Below are 12,558 nucleotides of genomic sequence, written 5' to 3' on the forward strand. Positions count from 1 at the left end.
TAAAAGGTAAAATTTATGTGATGTGACTCATGTACGTATCTTCCAGCACCTTCGAACCTGGACAGAGATTTCTATCAGTGCAATCCTATGTATTTTAACCTATTGTGTATACTTGCACTTCCTGGCTAATAGGGGTGAAGGAGAACTTTGATACACATTTAAAGGTCAAGCCACCCCAAAATTGAAGGAGGGTCTCCATCCCCACCGTTCAGCCCAGACATTGAGGTCCAGCTCTGAGGGTCTTCTGGTAGTTCCCTCACTGTGAGGAGTGAAGTTACAGTGAACCAGGCGGAGGGCCTTCTTGGTAGTGGTGCCCACCTTGTGGAATGCCCTCCCATCAGGTGTCAAGGAAATAATGAACTACACAACTTTCCGAAGACATCTAAAGGCAGCCCTGTACTGGGAAGTTTTTTTAATGTTTGCTGCTTTATAGTGCTTTTATACAGTGGTATAAAAACACTATACCTTGTCGTGGCGAAGGGGCTTGAATTACTCAGGGAAGCTATGGACAGGTCAAGATGGACAGGTCATAGTGGAGAGTTTGGACCAAACTGGCAACCCACTCCAGTATCCCTGCCAAGAAAACTCCATGGAAAGACTGCAAGAAGATCAAACCTATCCATTCTCAACTAAATCGGCCCTGAGTGCTCACTAGAAGGACAGATCCTGAAGTTGAGGCTCCAGTACTTTGGCCACCTCATGAGAAGAGAAGACTCTCTGGAAAAGACCCGAATGTTGGGAAAGATGGAGGGCACAAGGAGAAGGGGGCGAAAGAGGGCGAGATGGTTGGACAGTGTCCTCGAAGCTACTAACATGAGTTTGGCCAAACTGCGGGAGGCAGTGGAGGATAGGCGTGCCTGGCGTGCTCTGGTCCATGGGGTCACGAAGAGTCGGACATGACTGAACGACTGAACAACAACAACAACAACAACAACAACATCGGGTTACAGATGCTTCAGGTTACAGACTCCGCTAACACAGAAATAGTACCTTGGGTTAAGAACTTTGCTTCAGGATGAGAACAGAAATCGTGCAGCAGTGGCACGGCAGCAGCGGGAGGCCCCATTAGCTAAAGTGGTACCTCCGGTTAAGAACAGTTTCAGTTTAAGAACGGACCTCCGGAACGAATTAAGTTCTTAACCCAAGGTACCACTGTATTTTGCTGGAAGCAGCCCAGAGTGGGTGGGGCAACCAAGTCAGATGGGCTTCATATAAATAATAAAACGATAAATTCAGACTTTCTGAAAAACTGTGTGAACCAAAACAAACCCATTGTCCCGGGGAGGGGGGGGGAGAGATATCACACTTCTCTGAATTTTGCAATGCAGTTTTCCAGCCAAGTAATCATAGAACCGTCGAGTTGGAAGGGACCATAAGGGTCATCTAGTCCAACCCCCTACAATGCAGGAATCTTTTGCCCAACATGGGGCTCAAACCCACGACCCTGAGATTAAGAGTCCTGTGCTCTACTGACTGAGCTATCCCAGGCCTTTATGTCCCTGAGTTCTGAAGTTATGAGAGAGGGAGAAATACTATTCTCTATCCCCTTTCTCCATGCCATGCTTAAATTTAAAAAACTTCCTTGCCCTTTTTCTAAACTGGGGAAAGCCAATTAGAACTTTGACACTGCCCATTTTAACTGGGCCTAATATTTTGATCCATGCATTTTGATCCGCATTAATTTTATGAAACAGCTGCGTTTGGTTTTTTAAAGACATGACAAAATGCTTTGTGGGGAAATACAGCAGCAGAACAGTTTCTGCTCCCCATGTGTTTGTATGTAACATGTGGTTTGGCTGCTACTCAATATCAGAGTCAGAGGCAGCCACCAGGAGCCTTCCAGCTTGGTGACACCAAGCGCCTTGACACTAAGTGGTACCACTGGCAAAGCTGATCGACATCTGGCCTAAATGCCCCATCACAATATGGCACAGCTAGGAAGACAATGGGCCCAATTCACAGCCACGGGTCTGCATTGCTTCTGTCTGTACATTTCATCTGAGCTGTGCAACATTGGCCAGACAGCTGGTCATCCGGGAAGGTCTGGACAAAGGTCTGGATTCTTATTGCGTTGAATCCACAACTAAGGGAGGTGGGGTAATCATGTGAACATGGAAAGCTGCCTTGTACCAAGTCAGGTCATTGATCCATTGTAGCTCAGTATTGCCTACACCTGGGGTAGCCAATAGGAAACCTTCCAGACCAGAGGATGTTGGACTCCAACTCCCATCATTCCTGTCCATCAGCTGTGTTGGCTGGGGATGACAGGAGCTGGTGGTCAACGTCTGGAGAGCACAATGTTACCTACCCCATGATCTACACCAGGCTTCCTCAAACTTGACCCTCCAGATGTTTTTGGCCTACAACTCCCATGATCCCGAGTTAGCAGGACCAGGGATGATGGGAATTGTAGTCTCAAAACATCTGGAGGACCGAGTTTGAGGAAGCCTGATCTACACTAGGGTTTCCCAAACTTGGGTCTCCAGCTGTTTTTGGATTACAGTTCCTACCATCTCCACCACTGGTCCTGCTAGCTAGGGATTATAGGAGTTGTAGTCCAAAAACAGCTGGAGACCCAAGTTTGGGAAACTCTGATATACACTGACTGGCAATGGTTTCAGACAAGGGTCTCTCCCAACCCTACTTACAGATGCCAGGGACTGAACCTGGGACTTTTGGTATGTCCATGATGTGCTCTACCATGGAGCAATGGGCTCTCGGTTGGGACAGGACTGGACAAGTTGCCATCTCTTGGCCTCAGTGGTCCTACCTGTGAAATGGGAACAGCAGTGAACATAAGTAGCCACAGGTGGCTGACCAGGCCACATGTTAGCAGCTGGAGAAGCTGGTTATTGGTATTGAGGAGGCCATTACTAGTATCTTTGATTCTCTGGGTTTCTATTCAGATAAAGGGAAGAGGTAAAATTATCACCATATGAAGCAGGCTTCCTCAAACTCGGCCCTCCAGATGTTTTGAGATTACAATTCCCATCATCCCTGACCACTGGTCCTGCCAGCTAGGGATCATTGGAGTTGTAGGCCAAAAACATCTGGAGGGACGAGATTGAGGAAGCCTGATATGGAGAGTGCTGACGTTGAACAGATTTATAATATGCTTACTTGTACCTTGTGGTAAGTAGCTACAGTGGTTACGAACTTAATTTGATCCGGAGGTCCGTTCTTAACCTGAAACCGTTCTTAACCTGAGGTACCACTTTAGCTAACGGGGCCTCCCGCTGCCGCCGCACTGCCGGCGTGCAATTTCTGTTCTGAACCTGAGGTAAAGTTCTTAACCCGAGGTACTAATTCCGGGTTAGCGGAGTCTGTAACCCGAGGTGTTTGTAACCCGAGGTGTTTGTAACCTGAGGTACTTGCTACATGGTGGTCTGTGTTCACAGTGGGATTGCTAAAGAGCCATGTGGGGACTGAGCATGGTCAGCAGCCAGAGAATGCCACATATCTGTTGGCGGACGAAAAGCAAAAGAGAGGGGAGTGGAATGGAGTGTCCTGGAACAGGGCATGTCTGGTTGGCTAGCACCCTGAACAGGAGCATTCTGCTCTGAAGGATTTTGCCACAGTGCATCCCAATTTTGCAATGACTTGTATCCTGTTGGGAGATGGAAAGAAAAGTGGGGGGGGGGAGAGATGACAGAACGCAATATCCTGGGAAAGGGCTTAGAGATGAATGGATGTGGCATCCTAAATGGAAGTGCTTCACTCGGCAACCTTTTGCTCCAGCAGGTCCGGTTGCTGCAATCACTTCTAGCCTTTCCTCATGAGGACCAGCAGCCATTAGCAAACCATTAATTTGTCTAACCCCCCCCCCTTTAAACCTAGCTAAGCGAATGGCCATTAATCAACACATCTTGTGGCAGCAAATGCCACAAATCAATTAGGCACAGTGTGAAGAAATCCTTTCCTCAGGGACCCTGAAAAGTGTCCAGGTACCTTGGAGATCTCTCAGGCTGATCTCTGCATTTCCCACAATTTCAGTTATGCATGTCTATTTGTTCTCACGGAAAATGACTGTCCTCTTCGGCCAAGACACGAACAGCTCAAGGACATTGCTAGCAGCCGGTGGTTGCATATGTGATATTGCACGGTATAATTAAACTGTAAGGCAGGCATAGGCAACCTCGGCACTCCAGATGTTTTGGGACTACAACTGGCATGATCCCTAGCTAACAGGACCAGTGGTCAGGGATGATGGGAATTGCAGTCCCAAAACATCTGGAGGGCCAAGGTTGCCTATGCCTGCTGTAAGGCTTGACTCGGCTGCATTTGAGAAACACGTTTTGATTGTGCCATAAAGCTCCTTCCTAGGAGTTCTAGCACAGGCTTCCTCAAACTCGGCCCTCCAGATGTTTTGAGACTACAATTCCCATCATCCCTGACCACTGGTCCCGCTGGCTAGGGATCGTGGGAGTTGTAGGCCGAAAACATCTGGAGGGCCAAGTTTGAGGAAACCTGCCTTTACAAGACAAACTGGTTTGGTTCCCATTCAACTGACAGCACAATCCAATTCCGTCCAAATGATCTCTGGCGGCAATTTCTTCCCAGTATTCAGGATGCTGCAAGCGTTAAGAAGAATAAGGAAATGTCAAAACGCACACACAGTGGAATTGTTTGGTGTGTTTTCCCCAGCAATGGTGATCTTCAAGCTTAACCGTTCAAAGATTAGTCTACGGTAGTATTTTATTGCTATGTTCCTGTGTTGAGAACAAGGAGAGATGGGAAGGTGCTAAGTGCTTAACCCAGCCTCTTGGTGTGAGACAGACCCTCCTAATGTCCCTGTTTTCCAGGGACAGTCCCAGATTTACAGAAGCCGTCCTGGTTTCTGATTTGATTCTGGAATGTCCTGCTTTTCCTTAGGATGCAAGCCCTTAGCCAAGGAGATAAGCCTGGCCAAGAGAAACCCACTCCCTTGCAGAGAAAAAAAAAAGAGAGTGGGCGGGATCCAACGGACAGGCAGGCGCTCTGTCCAATCGCCGCTCGGGAAAACCTCCAGCCATTCAGGGAGCCGGCTTGGAGAGCTACGGACCAATCAGGGCGCCGTCTCCTTCCTCGGCGTTCGATCGTAGTAGCCGGTTCCCAGCTTGCGGGATCGCAGTCCGGGCAGCAGCAGCAGCAACAGCAGGCAAGGCGTCTGATGCGTCCGCGAACAAAGGCAGCTGTGCGCAATCGGGACTAGCAGCGTGCGCGGGCAGCCAAAGGCGGACGACTAGGAAAGGAGGCAGGGCGCTCTGCGGTAATTGGTGGTCCAACGCTGGGCTCGCTCTGCAGCTGGAAGCGCAGAATCGGCTGGTTTGGGGGTCCCGGATCTTGGCTCCCCCGTCGCCAAGCACCATAAGCCAGACCTCCGGGGAAAGAGGCGAGGGGGATCACGAGCAAACGGTCCCGAGGGGACAACAAAGGAGGGGAAGGAGAAGGCGACGTGGGCTTGGCGTCGCCCCCACCAGCTCGCCGCTTTCTGCTTCCCTCTTCCACCCCCCAGGAAAGGGCTGATCCTGCCGGGGGTCGGATCTCCGGCAAAGTTCGCCCGACGAGGCACCCCGGCCGGCGGGTCCGCGCTCTTCCCATGCGCAGAGGGGAACCCGGAGCAGCGCTCACCATGCGCTCGGCTCTGCTGGTACTGCTGTTGCTCGGCGTAATCTCCTCCTGCAGGGGTAAGTAAGGGCACTTTGCCAGCTGGGATCCAAGGGGAAGCGGGGCGGCGGGGCAGGGGATCGCGAGGCTCCTGGCCCGGGAGCGTGCGGGGTTGTTGTTTGCCAGGGAACGGGGAGCACGTTGGCATCGCCTCCAAATGGGTGCAGTTCTTGAACAGGAGAGGAAGGAGCGTGGATCACTTGCTTGGCGTGCAGAAGGTCCCAGGTACGGTTCCCGGCGTCCCCCGGTAAGGCTGGGATAGATTTCTGCCTGAAACCCTGGAGAGCTGCTGCCAGTCTGTGAAGGCAGCACAGAGGTAGATCCTGTGTAAACACCCACCCACCTAGGCTGTGATAGTAGCATAGGAAGCTGTTTTCTCATCAGTCAGAGAGTTGGTCCCTTTAGCTCAGTATTGTCTACACTGACTGGCAGCTGCTCTCCAGGATTTTGGCCAACCCAACTTGGAGACGCCAGGATTCAAACTCGGGACCTTTTTCACACCAAGTGCGAGCTCCACCGCTGAGTCACAGCCTTTTCCCCAGTGACTTGACTAGCAGGTGTCAAAGGGCTGGGAAGGCAAGGATGGGGTCATCTGTCCTTAGAGCTGTATTTGTGGGGAACCCCCCCCCCCCCAATACACAGAGGTGGATAAATCTGCAAACACTTGTGGACCTGGGTGTACTCTACGCATTCGATCCAGTTCTGGGACCCACAGCAACACTCTTACCCAGCGCAAAATTCTGGTGGTTGAAGTCAATGGGCCTCTTAGGAGCCAGCCGCTGCCACCGTTCAGCTTTAAAAGTGTTTCTTGAGAAGGGTGTTTCTGAGCATGTGCAGTGAGTTTCCCTCCCTGAGTTACTGCAGCTGACACCGAGGTTAGAGACCGGGAATCCAAGTTGGAGGAAAGCGTATGTTTGTTTTGCTTTAAAGGATTATCAATAATATTCGCTTTACCATTCCTCAGTTGGTTTTTAGACAATTATGTCTTGGAGAATTAATTTCGTAGAGATATATTTTGCCAAATCCGCGTGCGAGATTGCATCCTGGCTCTGGCTGTTCCTCCTGCTTTGCAGCAGCCTCCTTTGGGGTTACAGCACAGAATCCTCTGGCTAAGGAACTGGTCTGAGCTGCATGGATACGGGTACCACGTCGATATGCTCTCGCCCTCTGTTGTTATTGCTCTGCAGACACATGGTGCTGCTGCTGCTGTTGTCTTGCATTTGACACTCTGCAGCGGTGATATCGCTTTGGCTAGTAGATCCCTCCAGATTCTTTCACCTGCTCCATTTTCACAACGTGCCTATAACTTGGTTAACTGTGTCTTTCCAATAGGGATGTGATTGTGTTCGTCTGGACCCTAAAGCGGGTGCGACAGGTGTTTCTGCAGCTCCCATCAGCCCCGGCCAGCATGCCCAATGGTCAGGGGTGCTGGGAGAGTTGTAGCCACCAACATCCGAAGGCCAAAAACCCCCCAGCCCTGCCCTAAAGTCTTCAGGTTTTGTGCATTGGAAGCGTGGTTGTTGTCGTCGTTCAGTTGTGTCCGACTCGTCGTGACCCCATGGACCAGAGCACGCCAGGCATGCCTACCTTTCACTGCCTCCCTCAGTTTGGCCAAGCGTGTTTCTGAGCATGTGCAGTGAGTTTCCTCCCTGAGTTACCACAGCTGACAGCGTGGTAGAAATCGGTAAATAATAATGGGTATCAGGGATAAAGAGGGACCCAGTCTTGCTGGGCAAAACACCTGCTAGTTGCATTGGACAAATTTATATCTGCTCAGATTTATTGGTACCAGTTTGTCTGTCTCCCGCATGCACAGGATTTGTGGATTGCAGAGCCCTATTGCTTTCTCTAGAACCTGTCTTTTGTGATGAAGCTTGACCATCTCGCTGCTACACACGACTCCTCATCTATCTCTAGTTTTAAAAGCCGCTTTCCAACATGCAGAGGCTAGCGTGCTCAGCCTGGGGCAATGCACTCACTTGCTAGACTGACCGTTGGCCATGCTTACTAGGGTTGAGGGACAACCAGCAATCTTTAGTGCCACAGGTTCCTCAAGCCTGGTGGAGGGTCCAACCCCAGACATTGTGGTCACCAGCTACACTCTCACTTCATTAGCAGCCAAAACAGCCTCTTTACTCACACCAAATCACACTCCCGGCTATGTTTGTTCAGCTTTTGAAAACCTTGTTTTCTTTTGCTTCCACCCTTAGCCCATTTCCACAACTCTTGACGCACCGTTTTGCATGTGTGATTTATCCCTTTCGTATAAGACGATGTGTTTGCACGGGTGGCTCTGCTCACCGTTGCTCACAATTTGCTGGCCTGAATGCCCATTGCTATTGTAAATCTCCTGGTAATTTTTATTTTTATTTTCCTTTTTGTAAGAAGTTAATGCAACACTCACTATGCAGGAGCATGCTAACAGCTTCTCAACCCAAGACAAATTGTTTATACTGGGGAAGAAGGGCAATAGCTCAGTAACAGAGCATCTGTTTCGCATTCTGAAGGACCCTGGGTCAAATCCTGGCGTCTCCTGGTGGAGCTCAGAATGCCTGATGCCTGAAACCCTGGAGAGCCCTTGCCTGTTGGTGTAGACCAGGCTTCCTCAACCTCGCCCTCCAGATGTTTTGAGACTACAATTCCCATCATCCCTGACTACTGGTCCTTCTAGCTAGGGATCATGGGAGTTGTGGGACAAAAACATCTGGAGGGTCGAGTTTGACGAAGCCTGGTGTAGACAATAGTAGGTGGACCCAGTGGTCTGATTTGGCAACTTTTGTATGCACTGTTGATTTCAGCTCTTGGGTTGGGTTGCTAGTTGAGTAGTTGGGTCACCTGCCTTCAAATTCATTTCTGTATGGGGTTGCCCCAGAGCTACCCTTACCCTGCCTTCCACAAACAGGTATACCGTGAGATAAGGAAAGCAGTGGACCTCTGTCCGCAAATAGCACGTTGCATCCTAAGGGTCCCCTCTGAACTGTATGACCCTAAGTTGTTGTTGTTTAGACGTTTAGTCATGTCCGACTCTTCGTGACCCCATGGACCAGAGCACGCCAGGCCCTCCTGTCTTCCACTGCCTCCCACAGTTTGCTCAGACTCATGTTGGTAGCTTCGACAACACTTCGAACCATCTCGTCCTCTGCCGTCCCCTTCTCCTTGTGCCCTCCATCTTTCCCAACATCAGGGTCTTTTCCAGGGAGTCTTTTCATGAGGTGGCCAAAGTATTGGAGCTTCAGCTTCAGGATTTGTCCTTCCAGTGAGCACTCAGGGCTGATTTCCTTCAGAATGGATAGGTTTGATCTTCTTGCAGTCCATGGGACTCTCAAGAGTCTCCTCCAGCACCAGAATTCAAAAGCATCAATTCTTCAGCGATCAGCCTTCTTTATGGTCCAGCTCTCACTTCCATACGTCATCCTAAATTACATCCCATATAAGGGGGAAATTGCTGTTCACTCCTATGGAGGAGAACGTAGAAGCACTGTATTGAAGGCAGCACAGGGGGTCAAAGTTTACCCACCAGCAGCCATCATTCTTGCTCGGGATTCTGTAGGGAAGTCCTCTGCACCAAAAACCCACAGAAATATGGTTCGCCCTCCCACCACCCCATACACCCCAGATCTGTTGAATACACAAACCCCAGTTCATTTCAATGCACCAGCACAGCACCCAGTATAACAAAGGGCATTTTGCTGATTACGAATAATAGGGTGGGGGTGGGTGGAGGATGTGCAGAGTGGCCCTTTTCCCTCCCCCACCACATCTACAAAAATAATAATAAGATGAACAGATGCAATAGATAGCAGGATGCAAGTGTGGCATAGACGAAATTTTGGCTGATGCAGCTGTTCTCAGCTCTGCAGTGTTGAGACTTAGCTTGTTTGTTAAATGTATATCCCGTCTTCTTGCCGAAGGAGCCCAGAGCAACGTGGTCATCTGCTGCTGCTGAAATCCGCCCCTTCTGCAGAGCTGTTGGTGGCGCAGGTGACCGATTCCCCTTTTGCACATGTACATCTCCCTGAATTAGGAGCCGACGAGCCCTTGTTGTTTTTGGAGGAAATCCTGTTGCTGAGCACAGTGCGAAGGAGGGGCTGCTTCATTGCTAGCTCCATTGTTATTGATTGGAGGCTGATGAGTTGGTGCTTTTGGTTGGAAATTCTTTGCCCAGGACAGCAAGCTAGACTCCCATTCCCCCCACCCGCCGCCCAGAGGAACTACTGTCATCCTTCTGGCATATTTAACTCTTCCAGATGTTGGTGCTAGAAAACAGCGCCCTTCCTCAATTTGGTGCCCCTAGCCAGACGCTGCAGGACTCCAGGTCCCATCAGTGCCAGTTAAACTTGGTCATGGGTTGGAGATCATGGGAGTTGTAGTCTAGCACCACCTGGAGGGCCAAAGGTGTACTTCCTCTCCTTTCAGGGCCGGCCGCAGCATTCAGCAGAGGGAGGTAGCTGCTTCAGGTGGCAGGTGGGGTGTGTACTACACAACATGACCAGTGCCCCCTAAGCTAGTGTGGCATGGTGGCGCATCCTGTCCTGTCACCAGCATTGAAATAAAAATCTGCTTCTGGTTGGGTTTTGTAAATGCCATTGGTGGAAGTGCCACCTTGTTCATGGCAGTGAAATAATTCGGGCCAACCTTTGCCTTGTTTTTATTTTTTATTTTTTACAGAAGCTCTTTAAAACCCAGGTGTGATTAAAGCAATGTCGGAGCAAGAATCCTAACAGCCTGGGGTGGGGAGCTTGTGGCTTCCAGATGTTGTTACAACTCCATAATCCTCCCCAGCCACTGGATTGGGATGATGGGAGCTGCAGTTGAACCACACCTGGAGGGCCACAGATGAATTGCACCAGTGCTAAGGCCAGGGGCGTCGCTAGGGGGGTGTGGTGGGGGCGGCATGCCCCGGGCGACGGGTGACAAGCGGCGGGCGGGGGCGACAAGTGGCAGGTGGGGGTGACAAGCGGCGGGCAGGGGTGACAAGCGGCGACCCCTCCCGCCACTCCCCATGCAATGCCGGTCACCCTGGGAGCAGCAGCGCTGCACTGATGGGGTGCTCCCTCGGCCGTGCGCTGTTGCTCCCGGGGCGACGGAGCGAGCGGCGGTGCATGGGGGTGACAAGCGGCAGCCCCTCCCGCCATTCCCAAGCGCTGCCACTCCCTCCGTCACCCCAGGAGCAACAGCGCATGGCCGAGCGAGCACCCCGTCCGTGCAGCGCTGCTGCTCCCGGGGTGACCAGCCATGCGTGGGGAGTGGCGGGAGGGGCTGCCGCTTGTCACCTCCACGCGCCGCCGCTCGCTCCGTCCCCTAGGGAGCAGCAGCGCACGGTGTGTGCAGTGCTGCTGCTCCCGGGGCAACGGAGCGAACGGCGGCGCGTGGGGGTGACAAGCGGCAGCCCCTCCCGCCATTCCCACGCACTGCCGCTCCCTCCGTCACCCTGGGAGCGGCGGCACTCCCAGAAATGCCCCGGGGCATTTCCTTTGCCGCCCCGGGTACCGCAGAGCCTTACTCCGCCACTGGCTAAGGCAGGTGTGCCTGTTTCCTGCCCCATCTCTCTGCCTAGGGTAGGCAAAGTGGTGCCCTCCAGATGCCATGGGATGCCACTCCCACCATCCCTGATTGTTGCCCATACTGGCTGATGCTGAGAGGAGTTGGAGACTAACATTTGCAAGGCCTCACATTAGCATCCTGATTATATTTTTGCTTGTGTCTCTCAGTTCCCTACTTTCTGGTGCCCAAAGCTCTCCTGCCCACTTTAACAACTCTGCTTTCCCTCACAATGCCTGTAACATGGTGCCAGTTCTTCACCTTCTCTGGCAGAGAAGTCTTCCAGTGTGGTGTAGTGATTAAGAGCGGTAGACTCGTAATCTGGTGAACCGGGTTCGCGTCCCCGCTCCTCCACATGCAGCTGCTGGGTGACCTTGGGCTAGTCACGCTTCTTTGAAGTCTCTCAGCCCCACTCACCTCACAGAGTGTTTGTTGTGGGGGAGGAAGGGAAAGGAGAATGAGACTCCTTCGGGTAGTGATAAAGCGGGATATGAAATCCAAACTCTTCTTCTTCTTCTCAGCCCTTCCATCTGAGTTTCCTCAAGCTGGAGATGCCGAGGTTTGAACCATGGGTCATTTGCCTGCCAGGCATTTGTTGTTTCCAATGAGTACAATCCTTGTTCCATGTTCCAGGTATTCCTAAGCATATATCAAAACAGGTGGTGATATTTTCAGGCACAATTGTTCCATATACTTTTACTACAAAAAGATTCATGTTAGCATGTCAAATTGGAAACTTTTGAAATCGCTACCTCTATCATAACACTGAGACCTTCTCAGGAAAGGAGACTCCATTGTTCTAGAACTATTGTCTTCATATTAGAAAAATAATTTCTAATATTTACATAACCAAACATAATACAATTTTCCCATGATTTGAATTCTTTGCACTGCCCAAATGCTGTTGGACTGCCCATATTGTATCTGGCTCACCGTTTGTTTGTTTTTTGTTTGTTTTTTAAATCAACCTGCTGACATTTTTTTTAAAAAAAAACCTTCCATAGGAATATTAGGGTCTGCTGCCATTAGTTGCTCCACTCGCCTACCCCCGTTCCCCCACACCTGGCCAACCCCTCCTCCCTTTGCGTTTCACCTACCCCTTCCTCCCAGCTTGCCCCCTTTAAAAGAGCACCCCCCCCTGTTAAATAGCTCTCTTGTGCCATCTGCCCCTCACACTACTTGCTTGCTCGTCTGCCTACCATTTTGTCATCACACTGGAGTTTGTGCCGCCAGTGGACTACAACGTGACGACAGCCTTACATTTTTATGTATATAGGAAGATAGGGACCTCAGCCGCCTTATACCAAGCCAGGCAAATTGTCCGTCTGGCTCAGTATTATTATTGCTCAATGGGAGTGGCTGCCTGGGATT

The 12,558-nt window shown here is 50.9% G+C and overlaps 1 protein-coding gene across 1 annotated transcript in view; it reads left to right on the plus strand.

Annotated features, from left to right (window-relative positions):
• Positions 1–5,361: 5,361 nt before the first annotated feature.
• PODXL (podocalyxin like) overlaps positions 5,362–12,558 on the plus strand; it is a 68,501-nt gene continuing 61,304 nt past the window's right edge. The window contains exon 1 of the mRNA XM_033162733.1: positions 5,362–5,666. Within this exon, the coding sequence (XP_033018624.1) occupies positions 5,579–5,666 (88 nt within the window). The 5' untranslated portion in view covers positions 5,362–5,578. The remainder of the gene's footprint in view (positions 5,667–12,558) is intronic.

This window comes from Lacerta agilis, chromosome 10 (genome assembly GCF_009819535.1).
Source record: "Lacerta agilis isolate rLacAgi1 chromosome 10, rLacAgi1.pri, whole genome shotgun sequence".
Lineage (NCBI taxonomy): Eukaryota > Metazoa > Chordata > Lepidosauria > Squamata > Lacertidae > Lacerta > Lacerta agilis.